The sequence below is a fragment of the Panthera onca genome, chromosome B2, assembly GCF_046562875.1.
Source record: "Panthera onca isolate mPanOnc1 chromosome B2, mPanOnc1 haplotype 2, whole genome shotgun sequence".
NCBI lineage: Eukaryota > Metazoa > Chordata > Mammalia > Carnivora > Felidae > Panthera > Panthera onca.
The window spans coordinates 99,898,875-99,922,556 of record NC_138343.1 but is presented as its reverse complement, the minus strand read 5'-3'; the positions used below and the strand labels follow the sequence as shown (position 1 = coordinate 99,922,556).

Below are 23,682 nucleotides of genomic sequence, written 5' to 3'. Positions count from 1 at the left end.
CACCCAGACACTCCTATTAATACTGTTTTAAATCACCAGAGGTAAATTTTCAGATATTAATCAGATTATTAATTTTACTTCAACACCTTGAATTACTTACCTTTCAATTTAAATACCACAAAGATTAATATGTGTAACCATACTGGCTGTAAAACATCTGAAACTAAAACAGTATTTGTTTTTTTTTGTTTTTTGTTTTTTTAAGTAGGCTCGACTCCCAGTGTGGGGCTTGAACTCACGCCCCTGAGATTAAGGGTCACATATTACCAACCGAGCCAGCCAGGCGCCCCAAAACAATATTGGTTTTATAAGCCAGAATTTTATTCTTAGCAAAAGCTAATAGACACTAGTTATTTTTATGATATTTAGTCTGAAAGGTACACATTTTCTTGGAGATTCTGGCTTGAAACCACTGTTAGCAGTTTAACTCTTTAAGGCTAGACTTTTTAGAAAAATGTGATGATATACCATATTGTGTGAGCCATTAAGTAGTACCCAAACTGAGGTGACCAGTCACTGTGAAGGTCAAAGTAATTACTAGTTTCCTTTCTATGATAATTGCAAACTAAGTTACATATGAAATTTGGACATGTCATTTCATCACATTTTTGATATATTAATCATAAAAATATTTGTATGTTATATTTTATTGCTGGTTAGTTTACTGTTATTTATTATGGAAAGTTGATCCTTAATTCAATCCCTTCTAGTCCCCTTGCAAATATGGGAAGGTAGGAGAACATTTTAAATATCTTTGTTAGGTTTTGAAAAGAAATTGTAAGGAGAAAAAAGCAGTCCAATTTTCTAGACTTAGTTGAAAGACATCGTATTTTGTTGGTTTTCCAACAACAAATTCTCAATTCTCTGACATCACCTGTGGGTGCTTTGTAATTCAGTTCAGTTATGACACTACTCAAAATTAGTGTAGACACCACAGGGTAAGGGATCAGCTCCACAAGACTGCTCCCACTTCAGATGCCAGCCATAATTGGATACCCATGCTACCTGCACTTCTGCCGGGCCGATTACAAATTTGGGGGTTCTCTCAACCCTTCCTCAGGTTCAATAAATTGCTAGAATAACGTCTAGAACTCAGGAGAACCCTATGTTTGCACAGTTTATTATAAAGTGTACAATGAATAGCCAGATGAAGACATACATAGGGCAAAGTTCAGAAGGGTCCTGAGCACCAACCAGGAAGCTTTCCCAAGCCTTCATTGTTCCAGAATGTCTGTTGAAGTTTCATTACACAGGAATGATTGATCGAATCACTGACTATTTATGATTGAACTAAATCATAAGTCCTTCTCTTCTCCCTGGAGGTGAGGTGGCAGATGGGGAAATGGGGTTGAAAATACCAATCCTGTAATGATATGGTTGATTCCTCGGGCAAGCAGCCCTCTGTTGTGAAGCCATCTAAAGAGCTCATCATGGGTCACCGCATTAGTATAAATTCCATTGTGATAGAAAGGGATTCATTATTAATAACCAAAGATAGCCTATTGTTCAGGAAATACCAAGGGTTTTAGGAGCTCTGTGCCAAGAATTAGGCACAAAGACCAAATACATGTTGTTGTTTTTTCTTTTTTATCAAACCACACATGTGTATCCAACATGTATCAAATACCTACTGTATTCTAGGCTCTCTGCTAGGCATTGACAGTAGGAAGAATAAGAAGACATGGTACATGGTGTTCAAGGAACTCATGCTGTAGGTATGGACACAAAGACAGTGAAGTTGCATCTTAGGTGGGAATTAGGTTTTGAAGCAAACGTATGAGATTAAAACCTTTTATAGGCAGAATTTCCTTGACAGTCTCTTAAATTGCATGAATTCTATCACACTATCTTTTAATAAATCCAACGGCTTAAATTTCCTTATATATAGACATAGGGGCACCTGGGTGGCTCATTCGGCTACACATATGACTCTTGATTTCAGCTCAGGTCATGATCTCATGGACAATAACCTCATAGACACTAATCACTTTTCTTCAGTTGAGCTCTAGTTGAAAGAGTTGACCCCCAATCAGGGCCATGTTTTATGAAAACTGAACTGTACCTTTTTTTTTTTTTTAAGTTTATTTATTTTGAGAGAGGGAGGGGCAGAGAGGGAGAAGAGAGAGAATCTCAAGCAGTCTTGGTGCTGTCAGTGCAGAGCCCAACGTGGGGCTCAATCCTATAACCATGAGATCATGACCTGAGCCAGAATCAAGAATTGGACACTTAACCGACTGAGCCAACCAGGTGCCCCTGAACTGTATCTTTTAAACAGAATCACACTTAGTTGCCTCTTTCAATAGGAGATGCTTCCATTTTAGAAGTACAAAGGAACTGAAACAAAATAAAGAATTATATAAGGATTTATATACCCCATCGCATGGTGCTAGATCATAAATTTGTTAACTGGGCACACTGCACCATTTAGTTGTGTTCTCCTATTCATTCACTTTGTCTCTTTCTCTCTCTACCTGAGTCTCTTCCCATCCCCCTTGATCCCTTCCTACCCAAGTAAATAAAATGCATATATGATGTGATTCTACTGTATATAAACATACCTGTCACATAAGAGCATAATAGATTTATATATCATATAAATTCCTTAATTATTCACATAAATAAGGAAACAAGTCATACACTTTTGTAGGTAGAAGAGGGTGCGTATGCAACTTGAAATACTTGCCATTTCAAGTAAGTAATAGCAAGTATTTCAAGTATATCTCTCCAGCCAGGGAGCTGACTCTTAATAGATGCAGTTACAGTATTTTCTATCTAAATGTTTTTTGTTTTCTTCAGAAAATACTTGACATCAAACTTTTCTATTTCCTCAGTGATGAGTCTTCTGGTTATGGAGTACGTTAATTAATTCAACAATGTATATTGAGCATGTTTGAGACATGGCTGAGACAAAAGATTCTGGTCCTCAGAGTTTTTTCTTTGACTTGTGATGCTTCTATAAGTTGTCTTCATTTTGCGTAGTACTCAAATTGTACTGGTGAATGTAAAGTGGGAAAATTGATCTTCCCCATTGAGTTGAGAGCTATAGGGCAAGATATGTGTGTCCTTCAGCCACCTACCAGTTCTGGGTAGTTTTACACCTGCCATTTTGCTGTTTGTTTTCTCTGTGTCTTATGCTCTTTTGTTGTTTTATTCCTCCATTACAGTCTTCTTTTATACTAAATAGATATTTTTTAGTACATTTTAATTCCATTTCCCTTCCTTCCTTCCTCTCTCCTCCTATCTCTCTCCCTTTCTTTCTCTTTCTTTTAGTTATTTTCTTTATGGTTATTCTGGGTATTATAATTAACATCTTAATTTAAGACACTTTAGTTTGGATTAATCCCAATTTAATGTTCATACAGGCATACCTCATTGTACCTCACTTTGTTGTGCTTTGGCAATACTGTGTTTTTTACAAATTGAAGGTTTGTAGCAACCCTGCATCAAGCAAGTCTATCAGTATCATTTTTCCAATGGCACTTGATCACCTGGTGTCTGTGTCATATTTTGGTAACTTGCAGTATTTTAAACTTTGATTATTCTATTTGCTATGGTGATGTGTGATCAGTGATTTTGACTTGCTAAAACCTTAGATGATTGTTAGCATTTTTTTACCAAGAAAATACATATTTTTTAAATATTTATTTATTTTTGAAAGAGTGCAAGTAGGAGAGGTGCAGAGAGAGGGTAGGGTGACAGAGTATTTGAAGTGGGCTCTGTGCTGACAGCAGGGAGCCTGATGTGGGGCTTGAACTCATGAACTGCAAGATCATGACCTGAGCTGAAGTCGGATGCTCAACCAACTGAACCACCCAGGTGCCCCAAGAAAATATTTTTTTTAAATTTTTTTTTTTTTTAACGTTTATTTATTTTTGAGACAGAGACAGAGCATGAACGGGGAGGGTCAGAGAGAGGGAGACACAGAATCTGAAACAGGCTCCAGGCTCTGAGCTGTCAGCACAGAGCCCGACGCGGGGCTCGAACTCACGGACCGCGAGATCATGACCTGAGCCGAAGTCGGACGCTTAACCGACTGAGCCACCCAGGCACCCCAAGAAAATATTTTTTAATTAAAGTGTGTACATTGTTTTTTCAGACATGATGCTGTTGCCCACTTAATAGACTACAGTATAGTGTAAATACAACTTTTAGATGCACTGGGAAACCAAAAAATTCTTTTGACTCACTTTATTGCATTATTTGCCTTATTGCAGTGGTCTGGAACTGAACCCACAATATCAGTATACCTGTAGTATATTAAAAGTTTGTTGCATTATAGCATCACTTATGCAGATTACATCATTACACATTATAAACCTCTTGACACAATTTTATAATTATTTTATGCACCTGTCTTAAGGTCTTAGGTAGCAGAAGGAAAGAATTATAAAAATAAGTGTTTATTATCTTTTTTATTTACCTATGTAGTTACCTTGACTGGTACTCTTTATTGCTTAGTGTGGATTTAAGTTACTGCATATTGTCTTTTCATTTTAGCCTGAAATGCAATTTCCTTTAATATTTTTTGCAGGTCAGGCCCGCAAGTGACAAGTTCCCTTAATTTTCAATTAGCTGGGAATGTCTTGATTTCTTCTTCCTTCTCACCTTACCTAGGTCTCCTTTGTTTTCACAGGGTAGTTTTGCTAGTTACAGAATTTTTGGTTAATAGTCTTTTTTTTTTTTTTTTTTCCATCACTTTGTGTTATCCCTCTGGCCTCCATGGTTTCTAATGAGAAGTCAGCTTTTAATCTTATTGAGGAAATTTTGTACATGATGAATTGCTCTTCTTTTGACACTTTTCTTTTCTTTTGTTTTGTTTTTTAAGTTTATTTGTTTATTTTGAGGGGTGGAGGGACAGGGAGAGAATTCCAAGCCAGCTCTGCGCTGACAGTGCAGATGTGAGGCTTGAACTCAAAACCGCGAGACCATGACCTGAGCCAAAGCCTGATACTTAACTGAGATCCAGGTGCCCCTCTTTTGCCACTTTCAAGATTTTGTCTTTGTTTTTTGGCAGTTTGGTTATGATACATCTTGGCATGGATCTCTGAATTTCTCCTGCTTGCAATTTACTAAGGTTTTTAGATATTCAGATTAATGTCTTCCATCAAATTTGGGAATGTTTTTGCCATTCTTTTTTCAAATATTCTTTCTATCCTTTTCTTTCTCTCTTCTGCTGCTGAAGCTCATATTATGTATATGTTGGTATCCTTGATGGAATCCCAAGGATTCTGAGGCTCTGTTAATATTTTGTCATTCTTTTTTCTTTTTTGTTCCTCAAATTAGCTAACCTGTCTTCTGCCAGTTCAAGTATGTTCTTGACCCTCTTTAGTACAATTTCCGTTTCTGTTGTACTTTTCAACGTCAGAATTTCTGATTCTCTTTTATAATTTCTTTCTATTCATTTTTATTTTCTATTAGGTAAGACATGATTCTCAAACTTTCTTTTAATACTTTAGACACAATCTCCTTTTATTCTTTGAAATATTTTTAATAGCTGGTTTGAAGTCTTTGTCTAGTAAGACGAACGTTTGGGCTTCTTCAGGGACAGTTTCTATTGACTTCCTTTTTCCCCCTGTGTGTGGACCATGCTTTTCTTTTTCTTCGTATGTCTTATGTTGAAACTAGATATTTTGAGTAATATGACAGTTAAGGAAGTCATATTCCTCCCTAACCCCATGATTTGTTTTTGCTCTGTTGTTGGTGATGATGTTTGTTTCTTCAGTGACTTTTCTGAGTTAATTCTGTACAGTCTCTGTTCTTTGAAGTCCCTGTTCAGTTAACTTATTGGTCAGAATTTCCTTTAAATGTCTTGAGCCAATAGATCTCCTTCCAGCTTTTGTTGAGGGGCTCTATATGCATGTGTGTTGGTGCAGAGCCTCAAGGTCAGCCAGTATTGAAAGATTAGGGCTTTCTCAGCTCTTCCTGAGCATAACTCCACACATACACATAGCCTTATGAATTCCCAGGACTATACTACACCTTTCAAGTTATTATGGACATTTCAGTCCTCGGTTTTTCCTTTTAAGCTTTTTTGTTTAGCCTTTTGTTAGCTGCAACTAGTAAACCCCCCCTCAGGCAACTGTAATGTTAAATGGTTGCTGCTGATTGTTTTCCACAGTATGTTGCAGACGGAACTGTCTGTACACATGGAGTGAGCTCTGCGTCTGATCAAATAAAGACAAGTCCTGAGAATGGAGCTTTTCATTTTCAGTGAGCTGCCAAGCAGGTCAAATAGTGACCATTTTCTGGTGATCGGGCTTTTGAGGAACTATAAATCTGTTCTCTATTCTGTAGTTGCAAAGCTTTGGTTTTCAAGGCTGCTCTGGAGCTGGGGAGGAGAGGGGATTGGATTAGGGCAAGTTAGAATACCACAAAGCTTGCTCTTCTTGCTAAGATTCAACTGGTTTTCTTGCATAAACACTCCTTGGACTGTCACCAGCCTTTTAGGTAATTTCCAAAGGGCTGAAAAAAGTTGATTTTGACAGAATTTGCCAGTGTTTTTGTTGCTTTTATGGAGGGGAGTGGGTTTTTAAAGGTTCTTCCTCTGCCATTCTGGAAGTGTCTCTTGCCATTTCTACATACTGTTATCTGCATCCTGCTTCCAGTCTCTGATACAGCCCGTCATTGCTTATATTTCTCTTATATATTTAAGTTTTTTTAAATTTTAATGTTTATTTATGTTTGACAGAAAGAGAGAGACAGAGCATGAGCAGGGGAGGGGCAGAGAAAGAGGGAGACACAGAATCCGAAGCAGGCTCCAGGCTCCAAGCTGTCAGCACAGAGCCCGACGCGAGGCCTGAACTGACAGACCGCGAGACCATGACCTGAGCTGAAGTCGGACACTCAGCCGATGAGCCACCCAGACGCCCCTCTCTTACACATTTCTAATGAGCCCTTGGAACTCTCTGGTTCCATGGCTAATACACTTGCCTGGCAACCCTCTCAGGGGCTCATTCTCTCATATCCCAACCACATAGATCAAAATCTTTTATTTCCTCCTTTAAATGTTTTTTTTTGGTTTTTTTTGTTTTTTTTTTAACGTTTATTTATTTTTGAGACAGAGAGAGACAGAGCATGAATGGGGTAGGGTCAGAGAGGGAGGGAGACACAGAATCTGAAACAGGCTCCAGGCTCTGAGCAGTCAGCACAGAGCCCGACGTGGGGCTCGAACTCACGGACCGCGAGACCGTGACCTGAGCCGAAGTCGGACGCTTAATTGACTGAGCCACCCAGGCGCCCCTCCTCCTTTAAATACTAGTATTCCTCAAGTTTCTGATCTATGCTCCTTCTCTTACCTATGCATTCTCTTGGGCATTTTTTACCTGTTATTCAGACTCCCAAATCTGTCTTCTTCTCTAGCTCAGATCTCTCTCTCAAGCTCTTTATCTCTGTACCTAATTGTGCTTAATGTAAATCTCCATTTGGAAATTCTATCAACATGTAAAATTCCACAAGTTAAAAATAGAAATCAGCCTACTCTTCTTTCTTAGTTTTCTTTGAAAGACATTCGCATCAGTCCAGTTGGCTAAACCAAAAACTTGCCTCATCTCTGATTCTTTTACCCTACTCCCAAATTCTAGTCAGTTTCCTCTAAATTCTGTGCCCTAAATCCATCTTGATGTTTTCTCCATCTCTACTGACTTTTCTCTCCTGAATTACTTCAACAACCTCCTAAACAGATTTTCCTATTAAAGTTATGTCCCTAGCTTTTGCACAATGTGTCCACAAGGAAACTTTATAAAATGCAAATCCACACAGGTCACAGAACCTACACATGCCCACATATACACACATACACACTTTGCCTTTCTCCCCATTGAACTTTTTGCTTCTTCCTAACTACATTTTTCTTATTCCCAGACCATGTATGTTCTTATTTGCTTTCAGACTTTTGTATGTACGGCAACATTCTTTCTCACTTTGCTCTTTTGTTACTTACTCTGGGAAGCCTTTCTATATTCTCACAAATCTGAGTTAGATACTTTTTGATACTGTAATTGCCTGTTTACTCATCTTTATCTCTGAGTAGAATGTAAAAAGTTCATGAGTTCAGGGACTGTGATTATGAGCAGCCTGTGGTCTAGCACCTGACATTGGGCTTTCACAAAGTATTTAAAGAACAGAGAATTTATGCCTACATTTATGAATGAAGAAACCAGTGACGCTTGGGTGGCTCAGTCGGTTGTGTCCAACTCTTGGTTTAGGCTCAGGTCATGATCTCATGGTTCATGAAATTGAGCCGCGTCAGGCTCCACACTGACAGTGCAGAACCTGCTTTGTATTCTCTCTCTCCCTCTCTCTGCCCCTCCCCTGCTCATGTGTGTGTGTGCGTGCATGCGCACTCTTCAAAATAAATAAACTAAAAAAATAAATGAGGAAACCAATCGTGTTTAGCACTGGAGATACAAAGATCTATATTAGACAAGTGTGTAAATAAAATAGGCCTTTGAAACATCTGGTGTTTGAAAGATACAGTTCTGTTATTAATGTAGGATTGATAACTTAAAGCCAGTGATTCTAAATAAAGCCATGTATAATTTAGTTGAAGAAATAAAATGGCATGAATAAACCTGAAACCCTAAAGCGTTATTTACAAATGAAAGGAGAAAATGAAGAGAAAGTGTCAGGAAGTTATATACATACGCCCTTTGTATGGTTAATGATAATACTTAGGTTTTTTTTGTTTTTTAATTTCTGAGTCATTTAGAAGTAGATGACTTCTTCCTGCCTTTTTCTTACACAAACTGTATATTTAGAAAATATCCATAAGCAAAAAGAAAATAATAAAATCTTTATCTCATGTAATATTTTTTATATATATATAAAAATAATTGAAATAAACCTGAATATTACCTGAAATAAATATAAACATCTCTTCATGCCAGGAAACATACTTCTACACCATCTGTTGCTGAAGTTGGCACACTTTTTTTCTGTAAAGGGCCATACAGTATATATTTTAGGCTTTGCAGGCTTGGTCTCTGTTGCAACTTCTCAACTCTGCCTGTTAGCAAAGCAGCAATAGCCCATTCCAAATAAATTTATTGGTGTGTTCCAATAAATTTGTATTTACAAAGACAGTAAGCAGGAATTGGTATAAGAGCCATAGATCTATGATAGAGATACATCATAATTAATCTCCTATTTTTGGAAGTTTATATTGTCTTCAATTTTTTTTTTTTTTTTTTTTTTTACTATTGGTAATACTGTCTTAGTATCTTAATATCTATTTATTTATTTTAATCATTATTTTTGAGAATGAGAGAGAAAGTGTGAGCAGGGGAGGGGCACAGAGGGGGGAGGGGCAGAGGATCTGAGGCAGTTTCTACACTGACAGCAGAGAGCTTGATGTGGGGCTCGAAGTCACAAACTATGAGATCAATGACCTGAGCTGAAGTCGGATGCTCAACTGTGACTGAGCCACCCAGGCGCCCAAGCATCTTAATATTTAAATCTTCATGTATATTCTTAATTTTTTTAGGATAAATTCTGAAAATGTAATTTCTAGAGCTAAGAGTACTTAAGATTTTTTTTTCTTAGATGGTAATGGGTGATATAACATTTGCTTTCTGCGACTAAGTTTTGCTTGGTTCATTTTGTGGTTTTGTGGGAATGGGGAAAAAAAAGATGGAGTGAAATTTTAGAAAGAAGCAAAGAAAGACTGCTTGGAGGGAAACAGATTGAGGTAATTACAGTGATATAAAACTTAAAAAGAGATATTCCAAAAAGTAAATATGAAAAATTCCATAAATACACATTTTCCTGTTCACATACCAAGTTTTTCTGTTTGATAGCTCTGTAGAGTTTTGTTTAAAATCTTGTGTATATTGAGTTTGAGATTTGGGAGATGGGTTGCAAGTTACAAAATAAGCATTTCTTATTCAGTCTCCTAGGATACTCTTAGGCCAGCATGATTTTGATTGTGGTGACCAGTCAGCTTGTTTTAAAAAGAAAAGAGAAAACATAAGCTTTTCTGTTCTGGATGATGAAGTCTAATCAGTTGGAGCAGGGATTGGCAAACTACTATCCATGGACCAAATTCCTCCCGCTGCCTGTTTTTGTAAATGAAATTTTGTTGGAACAACACAGCCATGCACATACTACTGTCTGTGGCTGCTTTCAGGCTACAGTGGCAGAGTTAAGTAGTTATATCAGACACAGTATGGCCCGTAAAGCCTAAAATATTTACCATTTCCCACTTTACAGGAAAAAAATTGCAGACCTCAGAATTAGAGAAAAGATACATGGTAGTTTTTCTGTTTATCAAAAATGGATCTACAAAAAAATATAGGTAATTTTGCTATGGATAAACTAAGATTTTATGCACAATTTAATTAAGAGACCAAATCTAGGCACTTAAAATATAGAAGACATTGTGGGAAAATGACATAAGAAATGTTGGAATACAGAGGACTTAATATTTGGTGTACTTCTAAGTTCTGTAAAAGATTAGCTTCACAGTGCCCGAGTACTCTGGCTGTTACAGACACCTACCTTTGTTATAGAAGCCCTACTTACACAGAGTTGGAAAGTAGCCAGCTCCACACAGTTTTGCCATGGTGTCTAAAAGCCAGCAGTTATGCTGTGACAAGTTTCTGTGGAGCTTTCCTGAAACATCTTTATTGCACTTTCTGTATTAGGCAACATCAGTCAAATTGCAAAGTCCAAACTCTTAAAAAATGTTGAAACCTGTGTGTGTGTGTGTGTGTGTGTGTGTGTGTGTGTGTGCGCGCGCGCGTGCACACACACGCTTATTCTCCAAATGGCAGTCTTTTTTCCTACTGAGTTTGCTGCTTTCATTCAGTTTGACATGACAACAAGAGGGGACATTCAGAAATCAGAGATATAAAGAATGCCGGTTGCTTGCTTTCTTTGGGTACATATGTTACTTAGAAGTAGCTAATACTTTAAACAGGTTAAGAATCCCAAATCATTTAGCAGGGTTTCAAAATAGCATAGTTTTCACTAGTTTTATAAAAGCATTCTTAAAAAGAATCCTGTGTATGGAACTCTTTAGAGTATAGTGAAAAGGCCTCTGTATTGAAGATGCAAGTTCTTGTCTACAGCCATACCTCCCTGAATGCGTCCAGTCTCGCCTGAAGTTGCAAGTTCTTAACTAGGCAACTAACTAGATGTTGAAAAAATCCTAAGTGCCCAGTAGCAGCTGCCTACCTGTGGACTTAATTTATGAGAGAGAAGCCACTGACTGAATGCTGAAGGCACTGATTTTACGGTGTTTTTCTCATAGCTGAATCTGATCCTAACTGATGGGGGTGGGGCAGAATAGTTTATCTCCAAGGGACTTTACATATGTGTGGCCCCACACATTTGCGTGGGGGTAGAGCTGATGAAGGGAAATCTATAGAAGTTGTCTGTACCTTGTCAAGATAAAGTAATACAACTACAGAACTGCAAGTTTTACAATAATAAAAGACCTACTGTTGCCAAACAAATTGATTAACACATTGATTTTTACACATTTGTTTTTCCTTGCTTAACTTTTTGAACTTATTTTATCTTGTTTCTCCTCATTTTCTTTTCTATGATACTCATTCTATATTAGAGCCATCAGTGCAATGCCAAGAATTCTTTGTGCTGTGGTTGTTCTTCAGGAGGTTATTCTTGAGCAAGAGTGGTAAGGCACAGAGTCATCCCTAGCTTCTGGAGAACCAGAGGGGAATACACCTGTGTTGATGTAGTGACTACAGTGTAGCATGGGACTTTGGGTTATTCGGGGCAGGAAAGAGCAGTAAGCTGAGGACTCACCCCAACACCCATGTCCTTCAGTAACTCTGTAATCCTTAGTTGTATCAAAGTCCCTCTGTTTTTATAGATTCCTTTTTTCAGATACTCAAGGCTTTTATACCATTCCTCTCCCCAATAAATCTGTTTAGCTGAGGGTTTGTTCTTGCATTTAATAAATATTTATTAAGCACATATTATACGCTCTCTGCTAGGTCTTGGGGATATTATGATCTTTCAACCACAGTACCAGCTCCAAGGAAGTTTCAAATGAGAGTCAGATAAGGAAACGGGCATTTACATTACAAAATAAGAGCTTAGGAGTTAAGGGAGCCAACATTAACTTTTTAAAAAATTGAACCAGCATGGTTAAATGAAAAGAGCATTGATTTTAGATTTTATTGATCTGCTTTTAAATTTTGATTCAGTTACCTAATAGGTACGTGATTTTGGGAAAATAACCTTTGTGATACTTGTAAGGTTGTTGTATGTTTTAGAAATAAATACACGTAAGGCACTTAGTTCAGTGCCTGCTAAATAAATCATTTCTGCTTTTTTCCTAAATCATATACCTAAGTTTCAAAGCCTATAAATAGATAATTGTTCTGGCCCCTACTTCACAGGAGATGGAAAAGTGGGAATTAAAAAAAAAAAATCCTATGACCTTTGAATATCCTACCTGTAAAGAAACTTGGTAGAAATCAGATTTTATAATCATTCCTTGTAAAATTTGTCTAAATTTCCATTATTGAGATATAGGGACTATAAAATTAATACCTTAAGAGCTTACAGAATTGCTTGTAAAATACACTTACACTAAATCTGTAACCACTGGTCTTAGATCTGCCAGCTTAGAAGAGGATACTTCTGTCTCCACCTCCCTTACCCCCACGATGTAACATCCCAGTTGCTCTTAACCAGATTGAGGTTTATATCTTGAGTGGTAATGGTTGTAACATTTTTTCATGAGATGTTTAAAAAGCATTCAAGTAGATCATCAGTAAACTATTTAAATATGTTTTTAAATACTCAGAATTTGATTTTTTTCTATTTGAAGAATTAAAAAAACAGCAATATTTAGGAAATAGTACCATGTTTGAAATGAAACAAAATAGCCAATGAATTTGCTTTTAACTGAAAGGGTTTTTTTTCCATTTCTTTGAGATTAAGCAGCATAACTGCTGCTAAAAATAGAAAGTGGTCTAACAGCAGCGCAATTTGTAATTGTTCAAAAGTGTGAAAGTTGGTAGTTGAAATTCGAATTCCACACTTGTGAGGCTATAGATCTTATTCCATTGTGTGATTGTTCTTTCCAGTTTTGCTATGCTGTATGTAATAACTGTTCCAGATTTATTTGTTAATTCTGTTGTAGCCGTACCTTAAAAATAAGATAAGCTGATGTTAGTCACTATAGAAAGTATGAAATACAACAGAATATAGAACTATTTTCTGGGTATTTTATATAATTCATTCTGAATTATAAATAGGAAATAGTAAGCAAACAAATAGTTACTTTCCTACCAAGAAAGAAAAAAAATCTCAGTGAAGCAGAGTAGGGTAAGGGGTGGGGAAGAAGCCAGGGCTTATGTTGGCAGGGCAGTGCAGGGATAGTGAGTGACAGCCTGAGGAGAAAAATGGATATGTTCTTCCATCACTGCCATTCTCTCTGTTTGAAATAGACAAATGGCAGGTACCCAAGGGGAGCTAGGGACAGTGCTCTGAGGATAGGAGCCACTTCTGTACAGCCCTGCCAAATTCATGAGAGTAATGGTGCATCTGTTTTTTGTTGCTGCTGTTGTTACTTAACCTTGTCATGGATACATTACTGTTTCTGTGGCACTTCTTTTGTGGGTTGTTACTCATACTACTTTCTTTATCATGGCTGTGCTGGATTTTCTGTTGGCAACTCAGCACCATTTACCCCTTCTGCACCTTGCCTGATACAGTGGCTTCCTGGGAAGTGTACATGCTTGTTTTTTCACCTCTCATTGTGTCTACCCCTGTCCACCAAATGTGCAGTTTAGATATCCAGAAGTCTATTATAGACAAATGATATGTTTTTGTCTTTTTTGGTTTTGTTTTCTAATAGCAAAATTTCATTTTTACCCCTCTCAAACTCCCCTCCCCACCCTTAATAGCAAAATTCCACATACTGGAACTGCTTTTATCCTCTGAACAGCAAACGTTCAGAGTAGTCTGTCTCAGGAAAGTCTCTGGTTTGAAAACATTTATGCCAAGACAGATATTCATTGATTTATTTAATGAACTTTCAGTGACTTTTTATAAGGTTCATAACACTGTGCTAAGTGGTATTATTATAGGGCAATTCAGTGAAGTATATAAAGCTAGTTAGATTGTGAGGGTAAAATATTCAAACGTTTTTGCCAAAACTATTTAAATCATACTAGAATGCTTATGTTTATAAAATGCTTCTAAATGTTCTGTTGTAAAATGTTAGGTGTAAAATGTAAAAAATAGGTGGCTTTAATTATACGTTAATTTTCTTCAACTGTTAGTTATCCTAGATAAGCCGTGTTGTCATTAGAATGTTTAAATGACTTGCATTCTGTGCTTTGTAATGTTAAAAATTTTAATTGCATGTCAAGACTAAACTTTATAATGTGTTACATTTTAGGTCAGAAGACATGTCTTCATCTACATGGCATCTTTCCTTACCTCTATGTGCCATACGATGGTTATGGACAGCAGCCAGAAAGCTATCTTTCTCAGATGGCATTCAGTATCGACAGAGCACTTAATGTGGCTTTAGGCAATCCATCTTCCACTGCTCAGCACGTGTTCAAAGTGTCATTAGTATCAGGAATGTAAGTATATGTTAACATCTTTTAAAATTTATTTTTTTAGTACTAAGTAAAAGAAAAGCTATCTGATTTAAAGATACTGTTTATTTTTCTTCTACTTCTGATGGGAGTGGGGTGCATTTTATGTTGTAACTTTAAAAAAATTTTTATTAATGCTTATTTTAGAGAGGTGCAAGCACACGCACGAATAGTGGAGGGGCAGAGAGAGAGGGAGACAGAGAATCCGAAGCAGGCTCCAGGCTCTTAGCTGTCAGCACAGAGCTCGACATGGGGCTTGAGCTCACAAACTGTGAAATAATGACCTGGGCCAAAGTCGGATGCTTAACTGACTGAGCCACCCAGGCGCCCCTATGCTGTAACATTTTAAAGTAAATTTTTGTTGCAGTGAAAGATAGATGGTTAACAGTGATTTTTGTTTTAACCTTTTCCATTTCTACACTTCTTAGACCTGTAGAAATTCATGTAATTTATTTGTCAAATACTTATTGAGCACCTTCCATGTGCTAGGCTCTGTTCTAGGTGCTTGGGATATATTGGTGAACAAAACAAAGATCCGTGCCACCGTGGAGGTTACATTCTAGTAATGGGAAATAGAAAATAACCAATCGATATAACATGAAATAAATTTATTCCTTTATTATGTGATAGTGCTATAGAATAAAGATGTAGAGCAGGATAAGAAGTTTCAATAGTGTAGGCTAGAGAAATGGACTGGTGGCAGTTTTATATAGGATAATCAGGGAAGGTGTTATTGACAAGGTAAACAGACTTTTGAGCAAAGACTTGAAGGTGAGGGAGTAGGAACAACATGGAGGCCAGGTAGCTAGAATGGAGGGAAAAGAGAGTAGGACAAAATGAGGTTAGGGAGAGATGAATGGATGGAGATTGTGTTGGCCAATGGTTCTTAAAGTATGGTTTCCAGGATCACCAACTTCAGCTTTACCTGGTTTGAAAGCTATGAGAATGCACCTATCAGATCTCCGAATACAAGGAGCATAATTGAACAGTGGCCCCACTATTGCACTGAAATCAATCATTCCATATAAACTGAAGCTGCTTTCCATAAGCTACTTCCAGCCAATGGCTAAGCCTGGGAAGGATACTAGGGCACGCCTGTTCCTAGGAAGCACTTGAGAACTCTCTGAAAGCCTTCCTGCACTTAGTTTAGAATCACACTGCTAGAATCACACTTCTACATCGGTAGAAGATATTGCTACCGATCTTCCCTCTGTCCCTCTTTCTTTCATTTGGGACCAGATGTTATCTAATTTTGGTGGCTGTCCCAGCCTTTCCTGGGTCCTGCTTCATTTTCTCTCACAGGTGTTTCCCAAATAAATTTCTTGCACATATTGGCATCAACTTCTCAGAGGACTTAGATTAACATACTGGGGAACTTATTTAAAATATATTCTTGGGTCGGGGCACCTGGGTGGCTCAGTCGGTTAAACGTCTGACTTTGGCTCAGGTCAAGATCTCACAGTTTGTGGGTTCAAGCCCCGTGTCGGGCTCTGTGCTGACAGCTCAGAGCCTGGAGCTGTTTTGGATTCTGTGTCTCCCTCTCTCTCTGCCCCTCCCCTGTTCATGCTCTGTCTCTGTCTCAAGAATAAATAAACATTAAAAAAATTAAAAAAAAAAAAAAAATATATATATATATATATATATATTCTTGGGTCCCACCCTAGACCTAATGAATCAGGAACTCTGGTTGTGGGGCCCAGCAATTTGTGTTTTAATAATAAGCCTTTGTAATGATTCTGATGCATACTAAAGTTTTAGAAACACAACATTAGGCTGTTCTGAGGACTCTGGCTTTTACTCTGAGTTTTTTTGCAGGAATTTGAGTAGTCACAATCTAACTTAGACTTGAAAGGATTACTTAAGCAGTTGTGTGAAGGGTAGATCATTGGGGGATAAGGGTAGAAGTAGGGGAGAACATTAGGAGACTTTCATTAATCTGGGTGAGATGAGAAAATACAGTAGCTTGCACTTGGGGAGTAGTGGGAGTACTGAGCCGTGGTCAGCTTCTGGATCTGTTCTGAGAGTTGAGTCTATGAGCTTTGCTGTCTGATTGGATGGAGATTATGACAGGAGTCAAAGATGACTATAAAATTGTGAGTCTGGAAGGTGCAGGTAGAATAATAGGCTGGCAGGAAAGATTTGGAGCTCATACTAGAATGTTTTCAGTTTGATATGTGTATATTAAATTCATCTTAAATCTGTCTACTTTTTCCACCTTAATCTAGGCTTTCCTCTGGACCACCACAGTATCCTTTTAATTGAATTTCCTTCTATTTTTGTCTTGTTCCAGAGCTGCAAAAGTATTCTTCTTCTTATATAAATTGGATCCTTTTAAAATCATTTAAAATCCTTGAGTGGCTTCATATTGTTCACAGAGTAAATTGAAGCTTCTAACCACAGCCTGTGTGACCTGACCCCTGTTCACTACATTCCATCTAGAAACATGGGTCTTCTTCTTTCAGTTCCTCTGATGTGTTGAGCTCTTTCCCACCTTTGTGCATGCAGTTTGCTTTCCTTGAGTTCTCTACCCTTCTCCAATCTTTCATATCCTTCACTTCTCCAGAGAAGTTTTTTCTGACTTTCCTACGTAAAATAGGTTGGGGCACCTCGGTGGCTCATTCATTTGAGTGTCCAACTTTGGCTCAGGTCCTGATCTCACAGTTCATGAGTTTGAGCCCCGCATCAGGCTCACTGCTGTCAGTGCAAAGCCCGCTTCCCCTGTCCCCCCTCTGTCCCCCTTTCTCACTGCCCCTACTCTGCTTGCACTGTCTCTCAAAAACAAATCTAAAAAACATTAAAAAAAATAAGTTGTCATTATAATTACTCTGTATCTCTGTCTATTCTTGTTTCCTTTAGCACAATATAGTTGGCAGTTATTTTAATTTTTTGATTACTTAATTTTTATGTATTTCTCCCACCAGCATGTAAGCGCCATGAGAAAAAGGACCATGTTTGTCTTGTCCATCATTATATCCTTAGCACTTTGTTTTTTTATTTTTTTATTTTTTTATTTTTTTTAAGTCTATTTATTTTTGACAGAGACAGAGTGCGAGCATGAGCTGGGGAGGTGCAGAGAGAGAGGGGGAGACACAGAATCCGAAGCAGGCCCCAGGCCCCAAGCCGTCAGCACAGAGCCCGATGCGGGGCTCGAACTCATGAACTGTGAGATCATGACCTGGGCCGAAGTTGGACACTCAACCGACTGAGCCACCCAGGCACCCCTATCCTTAGCACTTTGTATGGTGTTGGGCACTTAGTAGATATGGCTCAGTAGCTGTTTGGTTGACTAAATGAGATGGAAGTTCACACCTGTCCTATGATAGTAACAATTAGGTTAAAGACAATTATCAGTTTTATATTCCCAACTTTTTTTTATGTTTAATAGTTTCTAAGAACTTTCCTATACATACTCTCATTTCAAAGTTGAATCTCCAGGGGCATCTGGGTGGCTCAGTTGGTTAAGCTTCTGACTTCAAATCAGGTTATGAGCTCATGGTTTGTAAGTTCAGGCTGCCTGTCGGGCTTTGTGCTAACAGCTTGCAGCCTGGAGCCTGCTTCAGATTCTGTGTCTCCTTCTGTCTCTGCCCTTCCCCTGCTTACACTTTGTCTCTCTCTCTCTCTCAAAAAACAATAAATAAACATTAAAAAAAAATTTCAAAGCTGAATCTTCAAACTGCCTAGTGAATTGAATAATCACCAGTCTTTTTTTTTTTTTTTTTTTTTAATCAAGCTCTGTGCCCAATATGAGGCTTGTACTCATGACCCTAAGATCAAGAGTCACATACTCTACCAACTTGAACCATCCAGGCACTCCAGCCACCAATCTTTCTGTTGTCATATTTTTAAGAGTCTGAGTACCTGGGGTGCCTGGATGGCTTAGTAGGTTAAGCGTCTGACTTCAGCTCAGGTCATGAACTTGCGGTTTGTGAGTTCAAGCCCTACGTCGGGCTCTGTGCTGATAGCTCAGAGCCTGGATCCCACTTCAGATTCTGTCTCCCTCTCTCTCTGTTCCTCCCCCACTCGCACTCTCTCTCTCTCTCAAAAATAAATAAAGAATAAAAAATTAAAAAGTCTGAATACCTGAGGCAAAAGATGAGCTGTTCTTTGGCTGCCATTCTTTCCTCTTACTCTAATTTTTTTCTTAACCTAATTCCCCTTTTCCTTACCATACATTCTAGCTTTGTGATTATTTTAGTCTTTCAGTTTTCCCTACTTTTTTAAGGTAGACAAGGTTGCATCTAGCTACCAAATTAAAATCTGTACAGGTTTGATTCCAGTCTTTTTAGATAATGCATTGTTCTGAGGCCAGGTCAAGAGATAGGATTATGACCTTAGGCTAATTTCTGGAATTCCTTGCCACTTAGCTACCATGATTCTAGAAAATATCCTATAAAGAGATTCTTAATCCATTTGAGTTAATTGAGTTTTTTGCTATCCATTTTCATTTTCCTTCTCACTGCCATATGAAAAAACTAACTCTTAATTATCAGATATAATTTTTTTAAACCTAAAATATCTATTCTCAAACTCTGTTCCATTCTACTTTTTCCCTCTAAAGAGTTTCCCTGTTGAGGAATTCTTGTGGCAGAATTAACTGAAGCCAACAGCAAGAAGTAAGGGTTGCAGGTTAAATTACACAGAAGCAGAAAACTGAATTTGTAGAATTTCCAGGCTATGTTTTGGGTCAGCAGATGTGAAAACAGAATCCTAGATGTACAAAGAATTTTAGAGGTTTGATAGTCTTACCATATTCAGTTTTTGAAATTTATGAGATTCTAATTGTAAAACCCTAAAAGATTCTTGCAAAATCAAAACAAGCAAAGATAACATGGACCACACTGCAGATTTAATTCCCCCCTCCGCCCCCATTTATTTGGCTTAAAATAACTCCTGTCTTCAGATAAATAGCTATATTTACCTACATGAAAAATACCATAGTAGGAGGAATAAATAGTTGAATTTTGCCAGTGAGACAGAATGAGATCATTCATGTAACGTGTCTTTGTTTCACCCCTTCCTTCGTGGGAACAAAAATGGAGTAAATAGCAAACTAGACAGGAAGTGGTTAAGTGTTACTAAGGGAAAAAAAATCAAAGAAGAACGAAGGGTAAGGGATAGGGAGTGATGGTTAGAGAAGACTTTTCTGAGGAAGTGAGTCTAAGTAGAGATGTGATTGAAGATTGAAAGCAAACCATGCCAGGGTTCAGGGCAGGCTTTCGAGGCAGAGAGTGGCAAGTTACTTGAGTGTAGATCAAGTTAGAGGGGCTAAAATGTTTAGAATGGCTAGAGGAAAACGTGATTGGAGTGAGTAGCAAGGACAAGATAACCTTGTAGGGGCGCCTGGGTGGCTCAGTTGCTTAAGCGTCCAACTTCGGCTCAGGTCATGATCTCACCATTCATGAATTCCAGCTCCACATTGGGCCCTGTGCTGATAGCTCAGAGTCTGGAGCCTACTTCAGATTCTGTGTCTCTGTCTCTCTGTGCCCCTCCCCTCCTTGAATGCTGTCTCTCAAAAATAAACATGAAAAAAAAAAAAAAAAAGAACCTTTTAGACCTTGGTAAATAGTTGGATTTTTTTTCTCCAATGTTTGTTTATTTTCAAGAGAGAGTGCAAGTAGGTGAGGGGCAGAGAGACAGGGAGACAGATTCCCAAGCAGGCTCTGCTCAGTCAGTGCAGAACCCAATGCAAGGCTCAAAGCCACAAACCATGAGATCATGACCTGAGCCCAAGTCAGACACTTAACTGACTGAGCCACTCAGGCTCCCCTAGTTGGATTTTTTGAAAAATAGAAATTGCTTTACAACAATCATAAAGAAGGCTCTGACTTAAAAGCTTGAAAATAGCTAGGGGGAAAAAAGTTCATACCGCAAATAATGACTGCTACCAGATTACTCCTATATTTGATGTCAGCTACACTGTCAGACGTGACAGAAATGGGGTCCTAATGAGGGTAAGTTCTACTTAGTGCCCATTAGATAGGGACAGTATTTTTTATTTTTATTGATTTATATTTTTTAAAAGCTTATTTATTTATTTTGAGAGAGATAGAGACAGTGTGAGTCAGGGGCAGAGAGAGAGGGAGACCAAGAATCCCAAGCAGGCTCTGTGCTTCCAGCGAGATCATGACCTGAGCAGAAACCAAGAGTTGGATGCTTATTAACCAGCTAAGCCACCCAGACACCATGGGAGAGTTTTTTTGTAAATGAAAAGTGAATAGGTTTATCTACCTAAAGATTTCACCAACCACTTATTTACAGCTAAACTCTAGGGAGATACAAAACTTTTTTGCATGCAAATTCATACCTGTTTATATATTATTTCTCACTACATCATCTTTGAAAGTGACAGTCTGGGAGTACCTGGCTGGCTCAGTTGGTAGAACGTGTGACTCTCAATATCAGGGTCATGAGTTCAAACTCCCATGTTGGGCATAGAGCTTACTTTATGTTTTTTGTTTTGTTTTGTTTTGTTTTTAAGTTTGTTTATTTATTTATTTTGAGAGAGAGAGAGAGGCAGAGAGAAAATCCCAAGCAGGCTCGGTGCTGTCAGCTCAAAGCCCAACATAGTAGGGCTCAATCCCATGAACCATGATCATCACCTGAGCCAAGAGTCGGATGCTTAACCAACTGAGCCACCTAGGTGCCCCAGAGCTTACTTTAATACATAAATAAATAGGGGTACCTAGCTGGCTCAGTCCGTAGAACATGCGACTCTTGATCTCAGGGTTGTTAGTTGAAGCCCCATGATGGGCATGGAGCCTACTTTAAAAAAAAAAAATGAAAATGGTAGTCTGTATATCAGAGGTACTGGTGTAGTTTCAAATCCTCCTAAAATGATGTAACATGATATTCCAGCTTATTTCGTCTTGCTCTGAACACTTGTTTCTCTGCCGTGTAGATTTTTGCTTCTTCCTTTCCCCATTCTAGCTGATGCCCTAGAGAAAAAGCCAGCCTCAACATAATTAGGGTCCTTAAGTAAGGTCATGGTCTTCTTAATCTCTTACGTTCCTGTCTACACAGTTTTCATGGGCTTCATTTGACTTGCATGAGTGTTTTATACAAACACAAACACACACACACATGTACATATATATATATAATAGGCAAATTGTCTCTGCTTAGTGAATTTGTAAAATTAATAATAAGCGGACAAGCAAAGTGACATGAGTGCTGTTAATTAAAGGACTTTGTTAATGAAGAGCTTTAACGTTTGACAGAAAATCAGAAATGGGTGAAGGTGCTTGAAAGGTCTCGGGTTTTCTCATACATGTTCAGAGTATAGAGAAAAAAAGTCATTTTTTAACAGTCATTATGATTGAAATTAAGGTGTAAACAGTTTTGCACTCCTTTTTGTCCCTAGTTTTTTGAAAGTGGTATTTTTTTTTTTTGAAAGTGGTATTTTTAAAAGAAGTAACCAGATTGCAATATTTTATATGTTAATCTGTGGTCAGTTTAATTGAAAGGTTTTGGAGCAGTTTTTGTTTGTTTTTTGAGGTTTTGGGTAATATTAAATATAAATAAGGCTGAATTAGGCTAGCTGAGTCTAATTAGAGCAATAAGTTGCATTACTTCATCTCTGAATGATAAAAATAATTTGAAATATCTTTTTCTTTTATTTCAGGCCTTTTTATGGTTATCATGAGAAGGAAAGACACTTTATGAAGATCTATCTTTACAATCCAGCAATGGTGAAAAGGTACAAAGATAAAATATGAATAGCTATCACTTAAGTATTTTAATAATAAAAAATAAAAATCTAGAAGAAAGGACTGTGTCATATGTAGCATTATTAAAGAAAGGGACCATAATATGTGTATTTATGTGCAAAGAGAGATCCATGGCTTGGCCTCTGGGAAGGATGTTTTAAGAGTGAAGGAACCTTGCTTTTTATAGTCCCTAACTGCTGCTTTTCTGTTTTAGATTTAGAGAGCTTGTAGAAGTAGATAAGGAGAGATGATGGCTGCCTTGTAGGATCTTAGTGCTCTACTAGCCAGACCAATGTTCAGTACCAGGAGAAATATACTCTTCAGTTTCAAAGCAAAAAGAAATGTATGAGAGGCCAGAGTGTAAGGGCTTCTGAGATCTCAGAATCCTGTTGACTCTTTATTAATGCTGGTGAAATTTTATATCCCAGATTTTTTGTTTGTTTTGTCTCTGGTTGCTTTTTGTTTTTGTGTTTTTGTTTTTGTTTTTCTTCTCTCAGTAAGTCTGTCTGTCTGTCTGTATCTTATTCTGTCAGTCATCCTGGAGTCTAAGTTCCTGATGGCAAGAAGGGCACATACAGAGAAGACTTCATTCGTTCTCTAGGGCTCAAAACAAGGGTTTTCAGTCTGTGTGGTGACAAGCTAGGGTAGAAGTGTTCTTGGATAAATGCTGAGTGTTTTTTCAGAAGATCTTCTCTGTTAGTTAAGTACTAGGTTTCAAAAGGTAACCTTTTGGTAAGACACAAATTCAATACTTCCCAGAGTGAATTTGGGCAAGAAGAGGAGCAACTATCCAGGATATGAGGTTTACCCTGAGTTAGGCCAACTGAGTGCTTCACTGAATCACTGCCCTAATTAATCCCTATGGTTATTCCCTTCTCCAAGTAACCAGTGAAAACTAGTTTTCTCTGTAATGTGCCCCTACCCTTATCCCAAACAGCTTCTGTTAGGTAGGGTACCAAAACCATTTTCCAGGATAGGCACTTAGAGACAATGATGTTTCTTGTACCACTTCCCTTTGGTCACACTTTCTCATATCCATGGAGTCCAGAAGAGTCCCTGTGAATTCTTAACCCTCTTTCTCATACACAGTGGTAGGAGAGTACACCTTAGTCATCCCAAGTCCATGCTAGAGAGGGAACCTTGAATAAAATTTGCATACATCTTTTATAAATAGCCTACAAACTGTTTTTGAGAGAAAATATGTAAATATAATCCGTTTTTCTTCCTTGTGACTATAGCAATCAAATATTTATTAAATTATTTCCAGTAAGTTTGCTTTAAATTACATAGTTTATCTCAGTCCTTATCTGAAATTCCCTGATTTATTGAGAGATACATTCATTTATTTATTCATTTCAAAATAAATATTTGTAAAATACCTACATTATTTAACG

At 37.8% G+C, this 23,682-nt stretch overlaps 1 protein-coding gene across 5 annotated transcripts in view; it reads left to right on the top strand.

Moving 5' to 3' along the window:
- REV3L (REV3 like, DNA directed polymerase zeta catalytic subunit) overlaps nt 1-23,682 on the top strand; it is a 172,940-nt gene that overhangs the window by 41,184 nt on the left and 108,074 nt on the right. For all 5 annotated transcript variants that reach the window (XR_013555709.2, XM_078447223.2, XM_078447224.2 and 2 more), the window contains 2 exons: nt 14,378-14,567; nt 22,204-22,278. Coding sequence is in view for 4 of the 5 variants with exons in the window: in XM_078447223.2 (XP_078303349.2) it covers nt 14,378-14,567; nt 22,204-22,278 (265 nt within the window). In the remaining variant the exon portion in view is untranslated. The remainder of the gene's footprint in view (nt 1-14,377; nt 14,568-22,203; nt 22,279-23,682) is intronic.